At 35.3% G+C, this 16,705-nt stretch overlaps 1 protein-coding gene across 1 annotated transcript in view; it reads left to right on the top strand.

Moving 5' to 3' along the window:
* The window catches only part of VEGFC (vascular endothelial growth factor C), a 72,193-nt gene extending 64,726 nt beyond the window's left edge, over positions 1-7,467 (top strand). The window contains 1 exon segment of the mRNA XM_071432116.1: positions 3,564-7,467. Within this exon segment, the coding sequence (XP_071288217.1) occupies positions 3,564-3,678 (115 nt within the window). The 3' untranslated portion in view covers positions 3,679-7,467.
* The last annotated feature ends 9,238 nt before the right edge of the window (positions 7,468-16,705 follow it).

The raw sequence follows: 16,705 nt of genomic DNA, 5'->3' as shown, positions 1-16,705 counted from the left end.
GCTTTGTAGTCTTAAGTAAATAGTAAGCCTGTTGTCAGTTCAGTTTTACCTTGTATGACTTCTATAAACTAGAAGAGGAAGCTACTAGGCATAATAAGTATTCTAAATGTCAAATACAAGTAGTGACACTTGTGTTGAAGTCTCTAAAATGAGGGAAAAGATTATTAACTGGCATTACTTGTTTACAAATATTTGGCCTTTTAAGTGACGTAGAAGAGTTAGAAACATCAGAAATTATCTCTTCTCTATAACTCAATTTTATGTTTGATGAGAAGAAGAAACCAGAAGAAGAAACCTGGTTACATAAGCTTTACACATTACAAAGCCTTTACACTATAAGTTTCACTTCCAGCAGTGCTACAAATATAAACCACCTACATTTTAAAAGAACATTCACACCTGAAGAAGTCAGGCACTTAAGAGGCTAAGAAATGCCATAATAAATATCTGATGTTGATTTCAATATCTCTCTTGATTTAAAGACTTAGTATTTGAGGGAGGAAATTAAGTTCAGCCTTTCTCTGTTGTGTTGTGGTTGAATACGATAGAATCCTTTTCTCACTTCCAAGGACAGTATGACATAGGATGCTTTTACCTTTTTTCTGAGCTGTTTTTCTTTTGTCTTTGAGTGCAGAAAGCAAGGTTTATATATGTTGTTACTTTATGCCTCTAGAACCAATAGTCCTGTAGATGTTAGCCCTGTTAGAGGGGGCAATCTTTCCTCCTTAAGAAACAGCATAGGTTTCTCACATTTTGGCTCTGTCCAGCACAAGCTGTTTCTAAAAGGAATAAAAATCCTGCAACATCCTTTTTATCTCTTAAAGATCCCTTGCTCATTTAAAACAGCATCAATTATACAATTTAATTTCTATCATAAAAATATAAAATATATTTATGATGCAAATTTATTAAAAACAAATTGATGTACCACTCTGTTGAGCTTTGTGCTAGACGTGTGAGCTCTAGACATGAGCACAATCCTGTAGCCATGTCCTAGACAGCTCCCTGTCCTACAAATAATGCTTGTAGTTTCTGGTTTTGAAGCACTAATATTTTTATGCACTGTAGCTAAAATGCCTCTGCTTCTAGTGTTACACCCTGCTGCAGATGAAAGGAATACAAAATCGTCTACAAAGCACAGGATGGGAAGGGAAAAAAAGCTCTCAGCAGATTGCTTTTTAAGGTGATTATGCTGTTTATCAGCCCAAGAAGTAGCATTTCCTCATTTCTTCTATGGAGTTGTTAGAGTGCTCATTGTAACAATCTGGGCATTCTGCACAGCAAAAATTCACAATTATTGACCATAAAGAGAAAGTTGCTGCTGCTTTGCCTGGCACTGTGAATAGTGACTAAACATCTATCTTAGCTCCAGCATGCTCAGATTTTCCTCATTGAAACAGACCTCTGTCACATGAAACCACTCTGTAAACAGCATTCAGACCAAATCTCTTGAAAGACCTGGTCTATTGTTCAGCAGTTTCCTAAGGAAACCACATTTATGTAGTTACAATGACTCTACTGCTATTCACCTTGTGCTACCACCTCTAAAATTTATTTTGGTCAGTTTTGGCTGGGCCAGATAACTAGGAACTTCATCTGTTAAGCACTTTAGAGGAGGAGAGGGACTTTCTTGCTCTGTTGAAATGTCCCAAATAAGGATAAGACTGAAGTAACCTGACCTTGACTGCTGCTAGACACAAACTCACATGGGAGAGGTGCTGTATAGCACTCCAGCTGCAAGTTGAAGTTCACAAGGACGCATGAATCCTAAACAGAGTGAACTCCTCATGCTTAATGTATTCATGAGTGCTTTTCATTGTGTACAGTCAGAGGGATGTGGAAGAGTTTGGGTTTGCCTCTTTTTCTTCTTAATTTTGCTGTCATTCAGTACAATGGTCTGAACTTTCATGCCAGAGACAGCAAGAGGGTGACTTCAGTGTTTCATCCACTCCATCTTTTTTCCCAGAATGGACCCCTGGCTGGTTGCTTGTTCACTTAGAATATTAGATCGTTCCACAGACCTTTTCATTGCCTTTTACCACTGTTTCCAAATTTTTGGGGGAATAGATTGCTAGGGGTTTGAGAGATTCCCATGAGCTGCTACACTGATTTCAAATCTCTATTAGGTGGCATAAAACAATGTTACTCCCTTAATTACAGAGACCACAGTGGTGAACTAATCTGGGATAAATGATATTGAAAACACTGAACATGATGTGACTAGTTAATAAATGTCCCATTTGCAGTCTTCCTCATTCCTTATCACTTTCCTCATAGTCAGATTCATTGGTTGAACTGGATGGTGTGAATTAATGTAACTGTAGTGTAGACCTCATATCATAAACAAATTATTGCAAAGTAGTAACTTAGAATCCAAAACAAGCACACAACATACTAACTTATTTGCAACAACAATAAGAGTCACCACAAGACTGAAACAAGAATTACCTAGGGAAGAGGAGAGTCACATTGCACAATTTAGCGTGCTGTATGTATGCAAGTAAGAGTTATCGTAATAGATCATGGTATCAGTGTTTGACAAACAGGCACACATTATTTCAATACAAGTTTTAACTATAACTGTGCTGAAATTCAAGACATATACTTTTGTCTTTTGACTCATTGCCAGTGTCTGAAAAAAATCACAGACTTGTACTTTGTCTCTATTATACACCAGAAAGTATTTAGCATTGTTATTGTAAGGTTATTTTGGGTCAAGTTCTTGTTTTAATAGAAAAATTAAATAGGAAAAGGAAGGGTTCAGGGACAACCAGAGATATTATCTTTGTATAAGTTCTATTTTTCAGTCAAGGAGTTGGTGAGGAAAACTTCTGCCACTGCACAGGGAGATGTGATTTGTGATTCAATGCCGTATTATTGTTAAACTTATTTTAATCAGGTAGACACTAATTCTGTTCTTTCTCCATTAAGATTTATCAGAAACATGATAAATAGCCTCCGATTTTTCTTCAGAGTGCACACAGATGCAATATGAATGCAGATATATTCCCACTGGCTCAGAGACTGGCTGTGGGAATTTGCAACTTGAAAGGAAGTATGTTCTCATTTTCAAGATCAGAGTCACAGTGTAACATATGCAGACAAACCTCTCTCAGGCTTATTGAAGTAGTCAATAAGATGAGAAACAGTCCTGGGTAGATATTTGGTTATCACCTAATTCTGGATTACCACCTTCAATTTGCAGCATGCAGTAGGTTACAACAAACCAATCTGAGTACAGAAATATATCCTATTTTCAAACTAAAACTAAAAAATAGTACACAAGATTAGAATGCAACTACAACCAGCAGTGTGATAAAAAAGTCTATATGTATCTGTTGCAAAATAATAATTTCAGTATAATTTGTTATTGTTTCATTGTCTTTTGTGAAGAATAGTTCAACTAAAATGGTCATAAGAACATAAAAACTTAAAATATATGTATTTGTAGGAATTAAATATTCTGTTGAGAAATAGCAGTGTGAAGGCGCACAGCGTTCTGTTCCAGTTAACTATAAACAATGGTTTTATATTAATGCCCACCTTTTTTCCCCTTTCTTCAGTTGTTACAGACCTCCGTGTACAGTGCGGACGAGACGCTGCGACGCTGGCTTTTACTTCAGTGAAGAAGTGTGCCGCTGTGTACCTACATATTGGAAAAGACCACTTATGAATTAGCCAAGAGAGCACTACTTGCTACACTGGTGTACACTTTTCCATTAGAACAAAAGAACAACAGAAACTTTGCTAAAAATTGGAATTAAATGTTCACCAGAGACCCTGTGGGGTTTTCAGAGACAGACTCGTGCTTTTCTCAAGACGTGGAAAGCAAATGTAGAAAACAACTGGGGTTCACATTTTGTAAAGAACTCAATAAGGACTTGTTTTCTGTCAATGACCAAAAGCCTAGGTTCTCCTTCTTGTGATTTTTTTTTTTAAGAGATAATGACTATATAATTTATTTCCACTAAAACCATCGTGCAGCATTTCTGTTTATAGCAGTAACAATTGTTAAAGCTCACTGTGATCAATATTTTTATATCATGCAAAGTATGTTTAAAATAAAATGGAAATCGTATTATATAATGGTGAGAATGTTTAATCATCTGCCTAAAAAAGGAACTTGGATTCAGCTCTATTTTCTGTATTCTTAGCAGGGAAAGAAGCAGTAAGGAGAAAGCACTGTTATGAAAGAAGGATGCAGACATTTTCTTGTACCTGTTGTGTTTGCCATGTGGCAGAATTATACTGAGGGTTTTGTGAGCCCATGGTACTTCTGTCTCTAGAATGAAAGCAGCAAAGGCATAATTAATAACAAGGAGGACAGTGGAGATTCTGTACATTGCCCAAGTATAAGCACTATGTTTACAGCACAGCAGCAACTACTCACATTCTAATATATTCATTTACTATTTTATTTCTTGGTGTTATTCCCAAGGAAAAGTATAAAACTATATCTGTTCAAGATTATTGGCATGTAAGTGGAAATACCAAGATTGTTTTTTATTTAGTGTTACAGGCTACATTATAAATTTCACAGCTAAGTCTTTCAAAATGCTTTTATGAGTTTACCATTATGTAGTCAAATCAGATCTCTTGATCATATATATGCAGATCATGTATACAGATGCAAATATATTTTGAAGAGGAAAAATATATTCCAATGGGGACATGAAAGGACTTGTACCAGACTGGGCTGTGGATTGACACAGTCTCTACATTGAAAAAAATCTCTTTCAGAAAATATGAAGTCAAACATCTAAAATTTTAAAACAAGGTAAGATTTTTAACTTAGAATTTGGAAGGAAGTTTTTTACTTACAGAAACTTTGTTGGGTGCAGAGTGGAGCAAGCAACGCTGCAAAGCAAAATGTTTGTGACAGGAGTGGCCAGAGCTCTAAAAATAATTCTGCTGGGTCTCAACAGCTGTTCTTAAAAGAGTTATTGATGAAATAGTATTATATTCCAGAGCTTTGGCCAGGAGGGGTTGCTTTTCTAGATTTTTGTATTTCATAAGTTTTAATTACTCAGTCCCCATCGTGGGTTGAGTCAGTGTAACAGGATGAGAGATACTTTGAGACGTCACCACTTTCCACTGTCTGCCTGCTATTCTCAGTGTTCTTCTTAAGAGGCCAGCTATTTATTATCCAAACAGGATAATAGGGTGAAGTTCAGGCATGCAAATGCTGAACAATGTCTTTATTACCATATTGCTTCAGCAATCAAATGCAGGTAGAAATGTGGATGACAGTTCAACACTGATGTACAACTTTAGCTGTTATAAGAACTCACACTTCCATCAGTAGGATTGGTAGTCACACAAATCATCAGTGTCTAAATTGGCAATGTTGACATAAGAGCTAGAGGTTAATGTTCAAATTTAATTCAGTATTCAAAAAATTCAAGCATCCATTTCTGTAGGTTACCTGCTTGAAGGAAGCCTAAAATACCTTAAGAAACAATTGAAAAACAAATTGGATTACTGCCGTGACTTGCATTGGCGAACCAAAACCACTACACTTTTATAAAGACATGAGGGAAAAAAACCCCACTGTAAGTGAAGATTTTAAATTTCTGTCCCAGACCAATACAGAAGAGAGGCAGTGAAGAGAAAGACAAACCAAATCTGATACCAGGAACAGAGCTTAAGTAAGCAGGTATCTAACTAACAGATCAAAAATGTACTTCTGGTTATAAAGCAGAAGGGCACAAGTGAAGGCAGAACAAAATCTACATTCCATCACATGATTCCACAGAGATTATAAAAAGTGCATGTTAAAACAATATGCAAATAAAAAAAACAAACCCTGCAAAACTGAGCAATGATCAAATGTCTAAATTTTTTTAAAGAGTTCATGAAAACAGGTAATAAACCCATTGTGGCCAAGCAGGTACTTGCATTTCTACTGAGTAAGTATACCACAGTCAAAAATAGTAAAACCCATCTGAGTAGGGAAGGGAAGGCAGGAAGTTCAAAAATGAGACCAGTGAACAAGAAGTTTCAACATTATCACAAACACTAGCATCCAATAAGAATTACGTTCATGAATGCACATTTTTTCTTTCTTAACTTTCCAAGTATTGAAACTTTTAAGCATAAATTATGCCAATCTAAGTAAAATAAGATTTATAGATAATAAATTCCTGACTTGTAAAAGTTACCACAAAATCAGGTTTGTCTGAGCAAAGTGAATAGTTAGCCATTCACAAAATTATGTAGATGCATAGGATAATATATCCAAGCAACTGATAACATTTTCTGGTAATCACAATCTCCAGTTCTACTTTCCATGAGCATAGTTTTATAAAAATGCATTATACATAACACAAGCATCAGAATTACTGTCATTACTAGTGGAGAGACTCTACAGATTCTATGTGATAAATGTGATCCCATTTATCTCCATACTGTCATGAAATAATCTTTAGAGTAGGTCTTCCTTGCAATTATTACAAAAAGTAGCTTACAGGTCTACACTGTTTTTGTTTTGAAGCGATACTTGATTATGATCTCTTTGAAATTTTCATTTTCACTTCAAACCTTGATATTCTTAAAAAAATATAAAAATAGGTTATACAGCTTAAAAGGAGATTTGAAAGATAGATGATAATTCTATATGCAAGTTATTCTGCACTAACTCCAAATAAAAAGCTGGTATTGTTATTTGTCTAAAATCCCTGTACCTTGTACAAAAATTACAAGGTGGTTGGGAGAGGGAGAGCGCATGTAACTGCAGTAAATCACATTTAATAGTAAACAGACTTATGCTTGCATTTCATCAGGAATTTACAGCAGTTTCTGTACTCTTTCAATATTGTACTCTAGGGAGACCGTAAATTCTGCAGGGTAAGCCCCCTGTACCTGCATGACCAGAGGGACATGCTATTTACAGTGTCAGTGTTGTTAGTCAGCTGACATGTTTGTTTAATTCATGCTGAACAAGTTGATAGTAAATCAGGTCTCTCAGCTCTGTTTGAAAGACCAGCATGAAATCTTGCATATGTACTGTATCATCTTCAAAGGCTTAGTGTGAGGATTGCTTTCAGTATTCTCATTTTCAGTCTTAAGATCTCAGTTACAGCTCCAGCTGCCCTTGAATTTTTGCATATCTCCCATTTCTTTCAAGCATAACCACCCATCACATCTACACCAAAAGACAGGAATGGAATAATTAATGAAGCCAGTAAGCTCATCAACAGATTAGCCTGAGGAACAGACTGTGTTCTTTTAAATATTATTTATTTTGTATTTAATTTAAGGATATATTCTTAAAATATTTTGATATAAATATATTTAATTTTGCATCATTTGGAGACACAAATGGTTGCTGTCCGGTAGAAAAGTTTGAAAGTGTTCAATTCAGAATTTTTACAACTTTTTCATTTAGAAAATATTCATAGGATGAATTCTTAATATTTATAGGGGTTTTGCTTCCTCAAAGAAAATAAAAATAATAGTTGATAAATTATTTAATAGCTTCTTTTTGTTCTCTTTCTCTTTTCGTTTTGCATTTCAGATAAAACTATTGGGAAAGAACACAGGACAACCTTCTAAATGAGTGATGAAATAATAAGATCAAATGAACCAGGTATTAATTTGTTTTAAATTTAATTAATATTAATGGCTAATAAAGACTAATGAAATTAGGCCACTTAAATACAAGTTTAAGACTCCACAATACACCAGAGATCTCAAAAGCTCTGGAGAGATAAAAACCTTTTTATAGAATGCACGTATAGACTCATTTTATCTATACTCTCTTGTCCAAATGTTGTAATGGAATGTGGGCAGTAGAAAACATTAGGAGGTCATCAATTTTATAATTAAAAGTTCAAAAATTTTAGTAATTTATCATTAAAAAAATTATAATTTATCTGTAGTTTGGATCTGTGAATTAGGGGACCTTGTTTCAGCTTGAGAATGTACTAAATTACAAGTACCACATTCCAGAAAAAATAATAAAAATCTTAAAACACATAAAAAACATAAAAATCTTTGCTCTTTTATATAAGCATTTCTGCTTCTGGCAAACAACAGAAACTTCTAGTAAGTGTTTATTACCATTTATTCCCTTTTCTTCTCAGCAAAACCCTGTCATGAAAATAACATCTTCTAAATTCAGGTATCTTTCCTGATCCTGAGTAAGGATGTTGTATCTATTCATGACAGTCACTGCCTTTCAACTGCATTTCAGCAAACTCTTTATCCCTTCTCTACATTTACAATCAGCTGTATGTGGTCACTGAACTCTTCCCCTTTGCTCTCTTTCTCAAATTACTTCTCTTGGATTTCTGCACCACATCTCAGTCTCCCTGTAAGAGCATCTCTATTTCCCTGTCAGCCTTTTCCACATATCACTGTTAGCTCTAACCCTTCTATATCCCCTTTTTATCCAATCTCTCCCTAAAAATAGCATTGCTTTTTTCTCTGTTATCATTAACACCACTTTATTCTCTCTCTTAAATAATCATGCCAACACTGGGATTAATCTCATTTTAGACACCTAGAGTTACTCTTCACTACGCATGCATGAAAGCAAGTGTTAAAAAAAAAGTCTGAAACTTCACATTCCAAGTTTGCAAATCCAATCTGTCCAAGCAAGTAATAATAATAAATATAATTACAGTTGAGAGCTCCCCAAAGCAAACTTGCAAAAAGAGATAATAGATACATTGATCACCCTAGCAGATACCACTTGAAACAGAAAGGATAATTTACAAACAAAAAACAGTTTATAATATCACTCTCCCAGTAAAAAAATTCAAATTTTAATTCTGCTGGATTCTGCAGTCTAACAGTGCACTCACCCAGTCCTTGATGTCCAGCGCAGCGTTGGGAACTAAATTCAGTCTTGTTACTGAGTTTGTGTTCACATCTCATGCTGTGTGGGGAGTAAAATCTTGGGCTCAGGGGTAGGTAAGGAGGCTTCTCATATATCCCACAAAAACCCTGAGGTCTGTGCTCTTCCTTAGCACAGATGTATCCACCACCTGCTTTGCAGCACTGTGAAGACAGATGAAATGGGGTTATGGAATCTTTTCCAGAAGGATAATGCCGTTTTTAAGGATAGATACTATTTGTAAGCTCAAATCTTATATCTTATTGATGTACTTTTCACTAACCTGCACCCTGTCCAGTAATTTGGCTGGAGAACACTTTTGGGTCAATGTAGTCCATGAGGTACAATCAGAGTAGATACTGTTGGTTTCAGCTTATCCAATCAGTTTTTGTGAACCATTTAAGAGACACTTATTTTGAAGTGCATTAAATAACCTCTAACTGAAGCACAAAAATACCTTGGACTTGTATTGCTTCCAGAAAGAAAAAACAAAAAAAAAAACCCAAAAAAAAACCAAACAAAAACCAAACCCCTAATCATATGAGCAGATACGCTGCCTGGAGGCTTAGTTTGAAATAAACTTGAACTAGTACTAAGATCTAACTTCACTTCCAAGCTATGACCAAAATACAAATATATGTTTTTTTGTAGAGAATAATCTTTTATCAAATGTAATTTCTAAAAATAAGAGAGTGAGTTTTCAAACCCATATTGATGATGTTAACTGTCAGGCAACTGTGTGACAGCATGCTTGCATATTTATTTGAAAGAACAGGCTGTGCAGCAATGAGATGTCTTGATATTGCTGCAAGTATTACATATAAAAGATCAGTATTCTTTTGAAAGATTAATAATAGTAGCTTATGCTTTAGAGAATCCAAGTGGTAGAATTTTATCTGTTCATTCAGTACATTACTGCAATAAGTTTAAAAACATTCAGCTTACATAATCAGAGGTCTTTATGTTTCAAAGATCTACAAGTTAACATTTCCTTTTATTATGACATTGTTCTTTGAAACATGTAAGAAGTATAGCTTATATTATTAAACTGTAGCTTAATTTGAAAAACAGTTCTAAAATAACTGTTTTCAATTTAGTAACTTTAACAATGATAAACAACCAGTGGGTGAAGAAAACTTCACCTTTCCTAGCCTACAGTCTCAGTTCAGTTATTCACTCTATCTCCAGCCAGAGTCCTGCAGAACTGTGCACAGGGATTCCTAAACCAGCATCTTCTCTCTGAGTGGTTTAGAACTGGGAATGCAGCTGCAGCCACCAGTGCTGACAGATTCTGGGTTCTTCTGTGACTTACCCATCAGGCAGCTTCTAGGGCCAGCTTGGAATGAAGATCAGCTGTTTTAGGGGCTTCCTCAAACTCCCAGGAAGAAAAATCGGTACTCAAAAAAGTAAAAATAAATAAATTAATTAATTAATTAATAATAATCTCAGCCACTGAAAAGAACACCAAGAAGAGGTTAGCTGAAGGCAAGTCAATACATCTGCAGGATGAGGCTTGTTGCTGACATCACTGACTCTTCTGATCTGAATGGCATTACTCATTTCAATGGCTTCATTGTAAGGCTGTGATCAGTCTTCAGAGTAGCAAGGCCTGGGAAATATCATCAAGCACTCTTATTCTTTACAGGTTGTTCTAACATCATTGATTACTGAAGAAGGGAAAAGCTACTCAGGAGTATTTTACCTGAAAACTCCAGGTTTCACAGATTGGTAACTATAGCTGTTACAAGTCTCTAGCTTGAGAAGACATCATCCCTAAGTTTTGTTCCTTTTCCATGCAAAATGAAGCAACAGATATCTACTGGAATTTCTTGTTAGCTCTCCCAGAGAGAGCCAGAAACACTTGAACCTCAAAGAACGCCTCATGGAAAAAGTACTGAAAAAATAAGACAGAGAAAACTGAAAAGCTCACAATTTATGAAGTGTTAATTAAGATTAGGAGCATTTGAAAGAACTTCTACTGACAGCAAAACCACTCATATGAGATTTGGGAAGTTGTGAAATAGACAGCTTAAACCAAATTGTGGTCTCCACTGTTTTGTCCCTGCCACGAGAGTTTGCAACACAGTGAAGTGCCACACCAAAACATAGCTAAGCCTTAAGCATACTCACCAGTCAGTGCTGAAAATCTCCTTCTCACTGAAGAATCTGTAAAGAGAAAGATGAAGGGATACACAAAGGAAAAAACAACAATGAATTAGATTCACAAATTACTATATAATCACTGAGAGTGATACCTAAATCCTAAACTTAGACCAAAAGGATTCCTCTTTAATTTGCTCCCAATTCATATGAGGCAATTTCTGAAGTAATTGTCCCTAACCTGAAGATGCACTTTGGCAAGTGCCTAGAATGCAGGGTATATACCTAAACTCCATCAAGGCATGTAAACTGATGACTTCTCTATTTAATCTGTGAAGTAAAATTCAGTAGATACTCAAAGTTCTAACGGCTTTACACCCAAAACTCAAGTGAAAGGTTCTCTTAGTTCTGTTTAAGTTATTATACTTCATATAAGTAAGGAAGATTCAAGTCAGAAATGGAGAACATAATATTCTAAACTAATGTGGTTGACTTGACCAGGATTCCAGTGCTATTTATTTGACCATCATGTTTTTGTAAGAGAACAGCAGATGTTGGAGAAGGGGTTGAGCTGTCCTGGAGGTTGCCACGTGCTGTAAGCCTGTAGTTCTGGAAATTTTACAAGTATGAGAATAAATCCTTTTCATCTAGTTCATGTGACTATTTCTCATGGGAAATGCTTTTGTCATGCTTTTCTTCTGTAAGATATAACATGCTTTGCTCTCTTTGAGTAAGTGAGATTAAATGGTTCTTCAATGTGCAAAGAAACTCCACATATTTTTGTGGTTTTGCTGTGATTTCAATAATTTGTAGGGTAAATGGACACAGTTAGAACTTATTTATACTTAAATTTTCAGCAGCCTTGCCAGGTGTGCAGTTGATTATTTTGGAGTATTTCTTGGTTTACTATGCTTATTTAATGATTATTTAATACTTTATATATACCTCAATGAAAGCAATATATTTCCATTTCCTAAGCGGTCATCTTCATGCATAGTAAGGTATAACCACTAAAACAATTCAAAAAGGAAAACCATTTTGAATGGGAAAGCCTCTTTAATAGATTTTAAACAATTGAAGTTTGAGTTAAATGAGAAAACTTTTAATTTGAAATTTTTTGCGATTTTTTTTAATTTGAATTTTTTTTGAAAAAAATTATCATTGAAGCAATTAGATAATGTTCTGCTTGCCTGTCTTCAAGACCCAAATGTCTAAATTGATACTTAACACTTACATGTCCAAATTTATCTTAGCAGAAATGAAAAAACAAAAGTAATTGCCTTTCAAAGACAAAAACAACATTCAGGAATTGATGAGAGCTGATCTGTTCTACATCTAAAGTCTTTAAAGTTTGTTTTTTCCCTTTGATAATGTTAATTTATCCTTATTATTTACATTGCCTACATTTACTTTTTTTTCTTTACATCAAATAAAACAATCATTGACCTAAACTGTCATCTGCTGAGTAGAAAACTATAAGCAGAGAAGGTTGCTCAGTGGGATCATTCCATCTGCTAAGACACACTGAGTATGAGAAAAGCATTGAGTATGCCCTTAATGCACTGAAAAATAATGTTGTGAAAGCTAATGTATTTATTTCTTTAGTTAGAATTCTGATACATTCTGGTTTACTTCCAGATTACACCAAACAGTATGCATTTCTAACAGATCTAATCTCCTTCTCATGCCAAAATACAGAAAAAAAAAAAAGTTAAACATACTCTCTAGAGAGACCTAAATGCAAATAAGACAGAGAGCACAAGGTTTTCATATAACTCCATAAAAACATGATTTCAGTACTATTCATCTATTTCATATATTTTCAACAGATGAAAAAATGTATTTAATTGAAAAACAAACACAATAGAAATAGCTTTCTCTTGCATAAGCCATTTCAGACCAGAATAAGGCTGTTTTCTAAACAGTGCATAAACAAAATACTAATTCCCATGACAAGATGCAAACAATACATATCCTCTACGTCACTACAAATTTTGATGAGAATCAAAACCACTTCAAGTTCTACACAACCAGGTATTAAAATCTGGTATCCAGCACTAGTGAGACAGGCTGTCTCACTATATTATATCTAATTCATAGATAGAATATATGCAGTTTATATGCAGTCTGATTCCCTATAATGTTTACAATACAGCCACTGGCCAACTTTTCTGATCCATTTCTATCCTTCTCCTGCAGGTACTGTTTCTGTGAGAAACACCACTGTCTTCACAAGAGCAGAGCAACAATCTCGCTTCTGGTTCAGCTGGCTTTATGCATCCTTCTATATGGAATCTCATAACCCCACATCTATACACATCCTCCTAAGTATCCAAAAAAAATCTGTATTGTGGTCCAGAAAAGGGGAGTTGTTGCCTTTGAAAGGCAGGATAAGAGACAGTGAGGAAAAATAATGCAGAACAGTTCTGGATCTGTAGTACAACCATCTGTTCCCATTCCCCCAAGGGTGGAATTGTAGCTCAGTAAGGCTCTTTCTTTTCCTCCCATTGCTTTCTCTTGAAATTAATTATTTCGGTCCATTTGTATGAAGAAATAGGTCTTGAATTCTAAAATGCATTAATTGGGAAGTGCTTCCCAGGCAGAATTTAAATTCTAACATCCAAGTCAAACAAAAAGATGCTTAAACTATGGCATAGCTCTTAGTGACCTCTGGCAATTATGTTCTTTTTTCAATGACTGATCAACAGAGTAGCTATATTCTTATTTTTTGTTAAAAAAAAATAAATATTCACATAAAAGTATAGAAAAAGCTGTTTTTTCTAAATATTAACAACAGTTGCTAAATTCCTACAGATATATCTCGCTTACTGATAAAGCTTATATATCTCCATAGAAATAAATAGAGAAATAAATAAATATGAAGTATATATACAATTAACTGAGTAAAAAAACATCAGAGAAATTTCAAAGGGAAGTCTGGAGTAAAACTGTTGTTTTGAACACCTTCCTATTTTGCTAGATAAAATACCATTACAGATATACGAAAATAAAATTTCAAGGAATAAAAAAATCTCCTTCCAAGTACCACAATGTCCTTACAAGTAATAATGAGAATTTTAACCTAAGAAAATTAATGATCCCTCTGCTAGGTCTTAGAGCAGATAATCTCAGATACTGCAGCAGTTTGCAAACCTTTTCAAGTGTATCCCATGATACATTATCTCCTCAGTACGTGTTATGAATGACTTACAGACAATGGGGTTTTCTTCCTATTATATAATGGGTAAGAGAACATATGTAAATTTTCTATTTTAAGTAGTATTACCTGAAATTAATTTTATGTAAAATGGTACATCACATCTCTCTGAGTTCCTGTCGCCTTTTAGCTTCACCACTTAATTTCTCGCATAATCTCTCTATAAGGCTTTCTCTCCCAGCATTGTTTCTGTAGTTGTTAGTTGATTCCCTGTTCATCTTCCCACTTCCAAAACTGATACCAGCTACTGTTTTCTCCTGGATTACACCACAGCCAGTGTTGGAGCATCCAGCCTCTTAGATATTTTCTCTGCCTACAGTGATAGCAAGCTGTCATAAGAAAGACCTGAATGTGGCATCACATAGTTTCTCTCCTAATGAAGCAGCTCAGACCCAAAATTGAGCACAGTGATTTTAAACTACAGATATTTACATTGAAGGACATTTAGCATCTCCTCTTATGAGACTCACCTTCTCTTTGATAAGATGTGGCAATGAAAATATCAGTCTTCCCACCATTCTACATACAGCTTCTCCCAGTTTGAATTAATTATTGAGCAATGGAGATGAAACTCTTAATTCTGCTCTCTGTAGCAAATTTCTAAATTTGTGCAGGAGGATAAGAAAGTGCTCTGCTGAATGCAGTTTTGCCTTTTCAATTTCCTTTTACGTGCTAGCTGCACACTAGTTAAAACTGAAGACTGAAAGTTATACCACTGGGCATAAAATTCTGATTAAAATGGCATGATTCTCATGATTAAATAGGGCATAGATACACTGACAAATTAGTAAGTAGTTTTGGTTCTGTTAAGCAAATGCATAAATATTTCTGAGCTCATCGACTGCCCGAGTACAAACTTATATACTAGTTGCTTACACTGGGTATGTAATTCCAGCTGCTTTTCCACACAGCATGGTGAAACTGTACAACTTGTGGATGAAAACAGGAAAAATTATTACTTTGGATTAAAGCCCTCCACGTTTTTTTCTGTGGTAGGAACATAGGAAAATTATGTGATGTTATACTCCATTCATTAGTATCACGTTTGCTCAGTAGTCAAGTAACCACTTGTTCCTAAGTGGATGACTGTGCCAGCAGCATTTTTTGGACATAAATTAAATGCATATTTAACACTTAGTTCTGCATTAGAATGCTTTCCAGAAATATTTTAAATAGTAAGTCTAGGAATGCTAATTATGCATCATTCGGAATTACAAAACATATTTTTCAGCAATTACTGTCTTTAAATATTTAATCCAGTTTTACCCAATATTTGGAATACGAAATAACTGAACAATCTCATTTTCAGTGTTGGCAAAAATAAATTTCCAAAAAAAGGCTGCCTTCAAGATCTTATAGGGCAATAGCAGTCCAACCCAGATATGTGCCCAGTTGGCTCCAGAGAAACCTTCTAATTGGTTAAAGCACTTCAAAAGTCAATAGGAAATCCAAATTAGACATCCAAAAACTCATAAAGGACAATGGCATTGATAGCCTAACTGAAGTACATCTGCATCAATGCACTCCACGTGGACAGCAACCAAGAGGAGTTGGAAGTCATTGTGCATCTGTTGCCATCACAGAAATAGTTCTGGGCTTCTCAGTACAAGAGAGACATTGAGGGGCTGGAGCAAGTCCAGAGAAGGGCAACAAAGCTGGTGAAGGGCCTGGAAAACAAGTTTTATGAGGAGCAGCTGAAGGAGCTGGGGATGTTTAACCTGGAGAAAAGGAGGTTCAAGGGAGATGATCTGGCTCTCTCTGAGGGAGTTATAGTGAGGTGGGAATGGAGCTCCCAAGTAACGAGCAACAGGCTGAGAGGAAATGGCCTCAAATTGCACCAGAGGAGGTTTAGATTGGATATTATGAAAAAAATTCTTCACCAAAAGGGTTTTCGAGCACTGGAACAGGCTGACACAGGGGAGTGGTTAAGTCACCTTTGCTGGAAATATTTAAAAGACATGTAGATGTGGCACTTGAGGACATGGTTTAGTGGTGAACTTGGCAGCTCTAGCTTTAGTTTGGACTTGATGATTTCAGAGGTTTTTTTCCCAACCTAAAGGGTTCTATGATTCCTTGGATACAGACATCTTCCCAAACATTTCACACAGAAGAGTTTGGCACAGAAGAGTTTTGCACAGAAGAGAAATTATATCCAGCTATGGCCAAAAGTACTTAAGAAAAAAGGGTGGAATTAAATCTCAGATGTTTAACACTTCTGTTGAACTATCCAGAAGTGATCTTATTTATGCTGTTCCATTAAGAACTGACCAGAATACACTAATAATATTGAATAGTTAGTAGAATATTAAAAGGTGATCTCCGAGACTAAACATAGCAAGAGTCTTGTTTCAGACACCAAGCAGAGCTGACACTTCAAAGCTGTCAGGTATAAATGCAAGGCCTAGAGAAGATCAGGATTCACTTGGCTATTCAAGATACCACTGGACATCTCTCTCACTAAGCATTTGGATTAAACATTGAACTTTTACTTTGTCAGTTAATTCTTTTTATTACATAAATTTCTTTTATTGTTTCTGTGTGAGATACTT

The sequence above is a fragment of the Agelaius tricolor genome, unplaced genomic scaffold (genome assembly GCF_023055355.1).
Source record: "Agelaius tricolor isolate 1412-34295 unplaced genomic scaffold, bAgeTri1.0.p SCAF_8, whole genome shotgun sequence".
Taxonomy (NCBI): Eukaryota; Metazoa; Chordata; class Aves; order Passeriformes; family Icteridae; genus Agelaius; species Agelaius tricolor.
The sequence above is the reverse complement of the archived record's forward strand: the minus strand, read 5'-3'. Positions and strand labels throughout refer to the sequence as shown.